The 11,159-nt window shown below is 40.3% G+C and overlaps 1 protein-coding gene across 1 annotated transcript in view; it reads left to right on the forward strand.

The window, feature by feature from the left end:
- The window catches only part of Mtx2 (metaxin 2), a 50,937-nt gene extending 48,049 nt beyond the window's left edge, over window positions 1-2,888 (forward strand). The window contains exon 10 of the mRNA NM_016804.4: window positions 2,443-2,888. Within this exon, the coding sequence (NP_058084.3) occupies window positions 2,443-2,614 (172 nt within the window). The 3' untranslated portion in view covers window positions 2,615-2,888. The remainder of the gene's footprint in view (window positions 1-2,442) is intronic.
- The last annotated feature ends 8,271 nt before the right edge of the window (window positions 2,889-11,159 follow it).

Consider the following 11,159-nt stretch of genomic DNA (forward strand, 5'->3'; position numbering starts at 1 on the left):
CTAATAAAAAGTCTGCAAAGATAAAAGCAATAATACATTTGAAATATCTTAAAGATCATAGGAAGAGAATTTGCGCATGGGTGCACACACACTCATCCAAACCCACGCATACCCTTATCACAGTCCACAAAGACCCCTTCAGGCACAAGAATGGAAAGTGGCTTTTCTCCTTCATTTTATAACAAAGAAATTTAAGAGCAGGTACATGATGGTCGTGGCATGATCCAACAATATTATAGATGTGATAAGTAAAGTCAATTTGTGAAAATTTTTTACATTTATGTGTGTGTGTGCAGGGATCATGCGTTGTGCTATGACGTGTGACATTCAGAGTATAGCTTTTGGGAGTTGGTTCTCTCGTTTTACAGTGTGAGGCCCAGGGCTTGGGTTTGGATTATCAGGCGCGGCAGCCGTTGCCTTTGCTTGCTGAGCCATCTCTCTCGCATAAGTGTGGTGCTGTTGCTTTGCACTTGTATTTCATAAGAGCTGCAGGTTTTTCTGAATTTTTGCCTCTTTTGGGGGTGGTTGCATAATTCGCTTTTAATAAAATTGGCATTTTTATGGCTATGAGTTTTATGAGTTTTAGGAAATACATATAGTTACATAGTCACTAAAATAAAGTATACTTTATTTCAGAAAAATTAAATTGTATTTATTTGTGTGTCACAGGGGTGGGTAGGGGGCATGACCGTGTGCCAGGGGGCAGGTGTGGAGGTCAGGGGACAACCTGGAGAAGTTGATTTTTTTACGTGGGTTCCTGGGATAGAACTCAAGTCATCAGGCTGGGCAGACAGCAAGTATCTTAACCCTGTGAACCATCTTGCCAGTCTCACAAGGGTACTTCTTTTTTTAAAAAAGGAATTGTAGGAATTGGTAATTTATAAAAATCAGAATCATTTTATATGAGTCACTGAAATTTGTAGGGCTTGTTGGGCATGAGAGTGAATGCCTTTAATCTCAACACTTGGAAGGCAGAGGCAGGTGAATTTGTGCGTTTGGGGTTAGGCTGGTTTACATAGAAAGTTCCAGGCCAGCCAGGAGACATTTTCTTAAATTTTAAGGATTATAAAAAGTGTGCTTTGATAACGTGTTTGCTTCAGTTTGTATAACCTATTTACTCATAGATTTTAAAAGCAACTGTAAAGTAGCTATCTATCTAACACCATCAGTTCTGTATGTTCATGTCCATTTGGCACCTGTGGAGTTTACAAGTAGGTACTTACAGCATGTGGCATGTTGATCACTTAAGGGTCCTTCTGACCACAGTTGACCTCATGCAAGAAGTGCAGGGCGAGTGACACTGAACTGAGATTGAGAAAAGTAGCTCCCACTTGCAAGAGCTCTGTTTATGAAATGTGTCAGCGATGTAGGAAAGTTAGTGTTTGTATAACTTCTAGTGAAGTGCCTTAACCATACATTTATCCGCTTGTGTCCTTGGTTCATTATAAGGATCTACTTGTTATTGATTCTCTGGTTATGATGAAAAAATTATGGTGCTATTAAGTCCAAGGACATTTGTGATTTTTAAAGAATATGTTACCCTTTTGACTGCCTTCTTAAACATGCCCATGGATTGCACATTTTCACTTTATTTTGTTTTTAGATATGAATTTGTTGTATAGCCCAAGATCACCTTGAATTTACAGTATTACTGAGTTGGGCCTGAGTCTGGCAGTTTCAGGCATGTGCCAGGTTGAACGTCTCACTTTATATAGTACTCCATCATTGCATCAAAGAGGGAAGAGTGTAAAAAGATGTGAATAGCTGTTGTTATAGGAAAAGATTCCACATTCTGCAGGGTACTTACTTTTCTCTCCTCCATGTATTCAGCAAATCCTGGAGACCACAGATACTGTAGTAGGAACTGGGGATATAAAGATACAGGCAGTGCTGTTTTTAGAACTTACAGGTCCTGGAGAGGGAAGCAGTGAAGGCAGCAGGGTTAGAGTGGTGTAAGAAGCACACCACCTTTTTATTCCTGCGATGAGCACATGGAAACCCTGCACTGTGTGTGTGTGTGTGTGTGTGTGTGTGTGTGTGTGTGTATGTTGTGTGTGCACATGTGAGAGAGTGAGTGTGTGCGTGTGTGTGTGAGTGTGTGTGCGTATGTATTCTTTATTTTCCCTTTTTTTCTAGCATATTTTCTGGCACACTGGAAACCTATATTTATTTGATTATTAAAATAATGAGTGTACTAATATACATGTGTATATATATATATATACTTTGACACAATTAATACATATCAAATCATAGTTTTCTTTTTTCATGTTCTAAAATGAAAAAAATGCTGTCAAGTTCTGAGAAGATTTATTTTTATGACTTTTTTTCTTTAAATTGGTGAATAAAAAAATTGATGAATAAAATGTTTTTTAAAATAGGATGCTTTCCACCATTAAAATGAGGTACGTCTCATGTTTCTCATCTTTACTTTTATTTTAGACCTACTGAACTTGACGCTCTGGTTTTTGGCCATTTGTATACCATTCTTACCACACAATTGACCAGCGATGAACTTTCTGAGAAGGTGAAAAACTATAGCAACCTCCTGGCTTTCTGTAGAAGAATTGAACAGCACTACTTTGAAGACTGGGGTAAAGGCAGGTTGTCTTAGAGCCATATACCAATTAGATATTTTAAAAAAAACCTAACTTTTGAAATATGTATTACTTGAACAATATGGTAGTAGTTGCAGGATCTCAAAACCAAAACCACTGTTTTTTGAAACCTCAAAAAATTTGCATAATGTCATATACATGTCCTTTGTACTGTTATTTGTGTACACTTTGCTTTTGAATTGTTTGATTTGTTACATTAAATTCTATATCTTGACATTTTCTTTCTTTATGAGCATATAAAAATAAACCTTAAGCAACTGAGTTTGTTTCATTTACTTTGATCTTTCTGGCTACTCACTGACCTTAGTGCATGTGGAACAAAGAGTTCTCTAAGGGAAGCAGTTGACATGTGTACGCTGCGACTACTAACACTAAGTTCATGGTGACCCTGAGCACAGGAGAGTTATGTAGAAAGGGACACTGAGGAAGTGTGCCAGTGGGTCACCCAGTGAGCCTCAGACTGTCTTAATCTAAACTGCGTTAACCAGCGTTGCTTTAGGGCTGGGCTGGGATGAAAGAACTGTTTCATGGAGATGAACACTTCTCGATAGAACTTTTTATTTTGTTTTTCTTTTTGGTAAAGAACAGGTAGTTTTCAAAGGAGTATTGATGGGAATTCATATGCAAACACTAAGGATTATAGATTGTCTCAGATTTTCCAGTGTTTTCTGTTCAGTTACACGTGATGATGCTGTGAGGAATCAGATCTGTTACCAATATGTTGAGAGTTACAGTATTTTGATACTGCCTTCTTAGCCTTTTCGAAGCATTTCTAACACACTTAATCTTCACAGAACACTTAATGGTGGTAGTTATCTCCAGTTTACAAAAGGAAATGGAGACAAGCAATTTTTAAACTTTTTCATTCAGTATACAAATATTTTAGTCATCTATCCTCCACTCCTCCCAGTACCTCCCTCCCTCTCCCCCACATATCTCATCTCCTCCCAACTTCCTGTCTTTAAAAAGTTACAAGGTTTTTACAACCTATGTCAAATTGCTCATGTGTGTGAGGTCATCCACTGTAGGTTGTGGGGCAGCATACCATCTGCTTCCCTCTTCCCAAAGAAAAGTGACTCCCTTCCCAGCAGCCAGTAATTGCCATTGGCTTCTCTTCGAGGAGTGACACATGGGGAGGAACCCTTCGCCCCTCCATGCTGACAGAGTCTTTCTTATCATTTGTATTTCAACTCCAAATTAACACTTCTCTCTCCATTGAGACAGGGCTTCTCTCCATAGACCAGGTTGGCCTCAAACTCAGAGATCCACCTGCCTCTGCCTCTTTGTGTTTGGTTTAAAGATGTGCGCCACCACTGCCAGACTTCAAGCTAAAACTTGTAAGGGGTAATTTTCATCTTTCCATCCCATGGTTGGGGGGGTGGGGGGAGGGACAATACCTTACTGTGTAGCTTTGGCCTGGAGCTCACAGAGACTAGTCTGCCTCTGTCCCTAGAGTACTGGGGTTATAGGCCTTTGCCACCACTTCAGTTTTTGTTGTTGTTGTTTTGTGTGAGTCCTTGTCTGCATGTTTGTATGTATACCAAGTCACTGTAACTGAAGTTTCAGGTAATTGTGAGCTGCAGTACAGGTGCTGGGTCTGGACCTGAGAATGGCAGCTACTTTTAACTACTGAGTCCAGTCCCTAGAGTGCTTATTTTAGTCCATTCAACAAACAGCCAGGGTTGGGTTGTGTAAAGTAAGTACTCTGGAGAGAGCAAACAGCGTGTGAAATTTAAATCAGAATTAATCCACAGTAGTAGCTCTGGTTGCCTGGGGCCACGGTTCTGGTTCTTATCGGGTTAAATGCAGAGGGGCGTGGTTTTGGAGGGTAATGAAAATTTATTCTGATTTAATGTTTATAAGGTATATACATTTATCAAACTGCATTTTACTGTATATAAATTATAGCCCAATAAGGTTTAATTAAATAAATAATAATTCTCTTTTGTTCTCTGAATCGTAGAAAATAGAGACTTCCTTTTTAAAGCTTTAGGGGTAGCCCAGGCTAGTGCTGAGCCTTAAGGATTCTTGAGGCCTAGTTACACTTGGCTGTTCATCTAGGTCTCTGTCCTCCTAGTGCAAGGAAACATTCCGGGAAATGAGCTCCAGCCTTAGGCTAGTCACTTCAGATTCTGGTTAAGCCAGACACCCAGCCCGGTTGTTAGTCTCCTGTACCTCCTTCCTTGTCTCTTATACCACTGTACAGTTCTCAAGTGATTTGGTGCTATACCACACATCGCTTTAGATAAAGTAAAACAGGTTTTGGTTGAAGAATTCAGTACCTAGTGTGTGATTTTTGAGAATGTCAGCTTGTGGCCATGTCATTTTATCCACATGACTGTATGCCTTGTTGTCATTGCTCCCTGCCTCTCCATTTAAGCAGCCGTCACACACTCAATCAGAAAGGCAGACAGGTGTTATTAGTGGGAGCTCTGCCATGTTAGGACCCATCCATCTATGTAACGGCATTAAAATTTTTAAAAAGTTAAAATAAAACTACTTGTCTGTCAAACATATCTTGGGCTACATTCATCTGATTGACTCCCTTCACAAACCCGTTGACTTGGGACTAAAACTGTGATGTACCAGTGGGCATGGTGGTTTAATTCCAACACACAAGAGTCAGACAGATCTCTGAGTGCAAGGCCACCTTTTCCTACACAGTGTGTGTCAGGGCCTCCAGGGTTAGTCAGTGAAATCCCATCTCAAAAAAAAAAAAAAAAAAAAAAAAAAGCAATGTAAAGGCATTTGCTGAGGAGGCAAGGAGCTTTCTCTGTAGTACATCTTACCCTCTGCCTGACTAAGGACCGCTGGCGCTTAAGTTGTGTCTAGTGCTAAACAATAGTAATAAAGTTGATGGCATCATGTGGCTTTAGTTATTGGCCATTGTGAAGAGCTTTCCTTTTTACTAGTAGCAAATGTTAACTTTGCTGTGGCTTTGAGCAAAGCTACATTTGTACACGATTGCAGTGTTTCAGAAGTAATGAGAGAACGTGTGTAGCTCCCAAATGACCCGTTACAGTGTCTAATACTTGGGTAAGAATTCCATTTTCTCATTTATTATTTGGTCACTCACCCATTTAATATATATTTAAATGTAGGCAGAAGCACATTGGTGGTTTCTCTTCTCTAAAGGTACTTAGAACCTTTAGAGTGTTAGGAACAAGCAAACCCAGCACTGGGACCGCACAGGCGAGTATTGCTGAGATGGGCTTAATGAAACCTCAGAGGATCAGCTGGACTGTGGGCAAACGCCTCATTTCCTGTGGATGTTCCCCTCACAAGTGGAGCAGAGCTTCCTCGGGCCTCACAATTATCACCCACTTGTTCTCTAGGTCTCAAGTTGGGTTTTTCTTTTTTTTTCCCTTGCATTAGTCAGGTTGAAGGATTCATGGTATTAATCACGAGTGAAGTTGTTATTTATCACCTGCTGGGTGAGAAATAATAATTTTGGCAGGAGTGGGGCAGCAGGCCAGAGGTACCAAATTAAGTAAAACATCTAAACACCAGCAAGGATCATTTCTCTGATTAATGAATTGTTACAAAGGAAAAGCACTACTCATTATCTGCTCTCACCAATACAGAATGGGGCATGTAAGAGGAAACAGGACCAGCTTGCTCAGGCCAGCTTTTGTTTGTTTCATTATTTTTCCCTTCTATAGAACTGTGCTGCAGTCACACCAGCTTTTGGTTTTCTTTGTTACCAAAGTACAGAAATGGAAAAATAACTTGTTTAAATATTACATTAGAAAATATTAAAATGATTATTGAAACAATGATTTTTTTTTTTGAGACAATGTCTTAGTGTATCCTTGGGTGGCCTAGACTAGGTTGGCCTTGAACTCCAAGAATCCAGGAGGCAGCTTTGTCACTCTTCTTTTTTTTTTTTTATTATTATTATTAGGTATTTATTTCATTTACATTTCCAATGCTATCCCAAAAATTCCCCACACCCTCCCACTCCCACTTCTTGGCCCTGGCGTTCCCCTGTACTGGGGCATATAAAGTCTTCACGACCAATGGGCCTCTCTTTCCACTGATGGCTGACCAGGCCATCTTCTGATACATATGTAGCTAGAGACAGGAGCTCTAGGGGGGTACTGGTTAGTTCATATTGTTGTTCCACCTATAGGGTTGCAGATCCCCCCAGCTCCCTGGGTATTTCCTCCAGCTCCTCCATTGGGGGCCCTGTGATCCATCCAATAGCTGACTGTGAGCATCCACTTCTGTGTTTGCTAGGCCCCAGCATAGCCTCACAAGAGACAGCTACATCTGGGTCCTTTCAGCAAAATCTTGCTAGTGTATGCAATGGTGTCAGTGTTTGGAGGCTGATTATGGGATGGATCCCCGGGTATGGCAGTCTCTAGATGTGTCTAGAATCCAATGAGGAAAAATAAAAGGCAAAATGTACAAGGAAACAGGAGAAACATCAGTTGGTAGGCCTAGAAATGGCACATGTAAAGAGTTAGACAAGGGCATGCAGTGATCATACGTTGGGGAAGGTAAACGTGTGCTAAGGATTGAATACAAAGAAATCAGGATTACATAGTTTGCTTTTCAGAAAGTGTATTTTAATAAGTATTGAAAGTCTTGAAAAATTGTATTTTCAAACAAGAGGAGAAAATATTCCTGAATGACAGATTCAATTGCTAAACTTTGTTGTTGCACTAGAAATTACCTTGTGATTTTTATATCATGTATATCTGTGTGTTTATAGTTAAATACTAGAATAAACTGTTTCCTTTTTTATTTTGTTAAAGCTTTATGCATATGATAATTACTGTAGATTAATAACATATTTCTTCTTCCAGTGGTCTTCAATAGTAGTTAAAGAACACTATTTCCATGCACACCGAATCAGAATACAATGTATCAAATGAGACCTTTACTTCTGAAATAGTCCATGAAAAAGGGTGGCTTTATTTTAAGCTCCTTTGACAATGACTTTTAAAAGAACGTATCAAGTCAAAAGCATCTTTAATAGAAGGATCATCAAGGGTTCTGTATTTGGTCTCCTCCTATAGTGCCAGGATTGAAACCACAAATATGAAAACTGTCGACTAACAAAACTCAGCTAGTGCTTCTAAAAACTGAAAATTGAACTGCCATATGACCCATTTATACTTCTCCGGGCTATATTCCTGAAGGAATCCAAGTCAGGATATAAATAAAGATACTGCAAATCTGTGGCAAAAAGTGGCAGTAAATGTCATGGATAGCTAAAGCAATGTGGTTGACACAAACTATCTGAAATGGCCATGGAAGATGAATTTAGAAGTAAATTTGAACTAGATTAAGTAATTTATACATTTTGGCAGCACGTGTTTGTTTTAGATAAACCTGTGCATGGAAATTGCACTGGACTTGGAATCAGAACTTGAGTTCTGGACTTGAGTCAGACTCGTGGCTCCACATGGTAGCAGCATCCGCATATCAGACAGCTCAGTCCCTCTCTGAGTCTGAGCCTTCTCCTTTACAGAGTGGAAATCTTAATGCTGATTCCATCTGCCTCACTATCTTGGTGTAAAGAAAAAATGGAGATTGTGGAGGATGAAGTGCTCCAGAAACTTGTGTTATTTTTATTGGAGAAAATAATATGATGACTTGATTGGCCATTATGCCACCTGTAACCAAGAAACAGACAGACGGGTCATTTATTAAGCTTATGTAGCAAGTGCTACATAATCAGGAAGATACAAAGAAAAAAGAACACAGAGGGGCCAGTTCTGAGAAAAGTTTGGAAGGAAAGGCTAACAACAGAAATGAAAGATCATTGGATGTGATATGAAGATGGGATCCAGAGTGTTAGAAAAACAAAGGACATTTTTGAGAGATTTGGAGATCGGTTTTGGGTGTGTCGAGTTGGACATGCAACAGGAAGTCTCCACGAGAGTTTTAGTCAGCACTGATCTGTCATAGTCCATTAAAGCTGCCCAGGATCTCCCGCAGTGTAACAGATATTCAGTACCATGTACTTGGTACTTTAAGGGCGTAAGAGAACAAAGGGCCTGGAAAGGGGGAAGCCTTGACAATGCTCATTTTATAACATGTAAATTGAGCTTGTCACAGTAGACTCCTAGGGGCTTGCTGGCTGCATCATACAAACTCCCTAAGTCTCATTTCACAAAACCCACCATGCTCATTTTCCTTCTAATTTTATTGTTAACATATGTATGCCCCCTTTTTTTCCCATTTTGCCATTAATTGAAAGAGTAACAGGTAATCACAAATGGCAAATATGGATGGGAATTTTGTTAACTGCCTTTTAAAAAAAGTGTTATTAATTAAACTTAGTGCTTCCATGTGTGCCAGACAGACATTCTACCATCTAGCTCCGGGCCTGTCCGTCGCCTGTTATTTTCAGTTGTGTGTGTTTAATTTCTGGAAATGGTGTTGAAACACCACCAAGACACCTTTGATGGCTCTGGATCCCAAAGCAAACCTGATCTGATGTGTGGTGTTTGCTTTTTAGAATACTTAAGGTGTTTTGTTTTGTTTTTGACAGTTTTGTGCATATAAAATGCAGTGTTTATTTTTATCTTCTACCTTCTTTTCTATCCTTGTTCTCTCCACCTTCTCCCTATAGATCCCCCTCCCCCCCTTTTTTTTTTACATTTGGGCCTTTTGTTTTGTTTTATGACCCTCTGATTTTTAAATAGGAAGCTCTGTGTGACTGAAACCATCCTTTGGAGCCTGGTGGGCCCACTATATAATGAAAGCCTCTCCCTATTCACAATTGGCTGTTGAGAGACCTAGACTTGAGCAGGCGCAGTGCAGGCAGCTGAAGCTGCTGGAGGAATCTACCTGCCATGGCTGTACTGGGTTCTGAAGATAGTATTTTGAATCTCTTTTCCCTCTCTGTTGGCTCTTAAAGTCTTTCCGCTCTCTTCCCCAGCGTCCCCCGAGCAGTCCCGCAGAGGGAGTGGTAGGGATGTCTTGTTGAGGGCTGGGCACTACGCCATCATTTATTCTAAGCGTGTTGAACACCCATAAAGCACCTGCATTTGCCACCTTTCATTGTCTGCGCCCAGAGCTGGAGGTGCTAGTTTTGGTTTAGAACTTACTTTTGAATTAAAATTAGAGACTTGGACCAATCTTCAAAAGCCATATTGGGAAACTGTTTTAAAGTCTGAATATGTTCAGTGGCAGAGGATGAGAATTAAATACCACACATCTTCATCTAGGGAGTTTGTGTCCATGTGAATTTCATAGTAAAACAAACCCATCTGCTTCTGATTCATTTATACTCCACACCCAGGAAAATGATTCTGTGGACGTTATTTGGTGTCCAAACAGATTCCATTGGGACTGTCTTCGAAATTCTTAGTTATCCCTCTCTCTTGTTTCCTCTCCCACCCAGATAAAGATGGAGAATAGGAAGGTGGGAGGAAAATGCTGTGTTCTATTCAGACACAAGGTCTGGATTTAAAAGAGAAAGAAAATGTTCCTTAAATGCAAAAGTAAAACTTGCAATCTCATGATCGTGTGCAGATGTGACACATGTACGGAAGAACACTCTGTTGACGTGTTCCTGAAGCTACCGTGATCTACAGAGGTGCTGGCTTGTCATGGCACTTTGTAGGAAGGAGCCCAGGTCTATAGCAATAGCATATCCTCAAAATGAATTGCATCTGCTAGTTGCAGCAGTAACCTGCTCTGTTTACAACTGGGGATAACAAATAGGCCCTGTACATTCTTTTCCAAAAGAACAAAATACAGGTCATTTCTAAGGCATTTGGCACAGCAGTCAAGCAGGGCCAACAAGCTTCCCCCTTTATCAAAATATATTCATTCCTGTGTTCAAATTGCTGTTTTTGAGTCCTAAATCTCTACCCACACTAATTTCTATGGGTCAGACTTTGACCCTGATTGGAAGGAAATCAGGAGTCAGATATTCACAGCGGAGCGCTTCCACCTTCCTGTGTGTCAGAAGCCATATTGCTGCAAATGCCTCACACACCTAGGAGTGCGGCTTGTGGAACTGATGAGGTGAGAGCGTTGCACAGCGGCGCGGGCCTGGTAATCACAGGACTGAGGCAACACATACATCATCTGCCACACAGGTTGGCATTTCAAGTAAAAAACCTTCACACTGTGTAAGGTGTTGGACAAATGATGGCCATATGCATGTTTGTCTGGGTGCAGATGGCTCAGTGTTCTCAGAGAGGAGAAAGCTGAGCTCGGCTCTTTTTTGCAGACAGTTTAATATTGGTGACACAGTTTATGTCCTCTGCAAAAACAATAATGGAACGGAAGGTGACATAAATTATTTGCAAATCGTTTGACATATGCAGGGCACTGTCCTCGCAATAATCACCATCAGTCTGTCAGTTTAAGATATGAACCATGCCACAGCCATTTTATATCACTGTGTTAAAGCTTTCACATGCTGTAATTTTACAGATTTGTTCTGTGGGGATCCACGGCAACACAAATCATATTGGATTGTGTTTAGTCATGTACTGTATCATGCACATTTCTTAGATAAAAACAGAAGCACACATTCCATAGGATGGAGGTTTGGAGGTAGTCTCTTCCATT

This window comes from Mus musculus, chromosome 2 (assembly GCF_000001635.26).
Source record: "Mus musculus strain C57BL/6J chromosome 2, GRCm38.p6 C57BL/6J".
Classification (NCBI taxonomy): domain Eukaryota; kingdom Metazoa; phylum Chordata; class Mammalia; order Rodentia; family Muridae; genus Mus; species Mus musculus.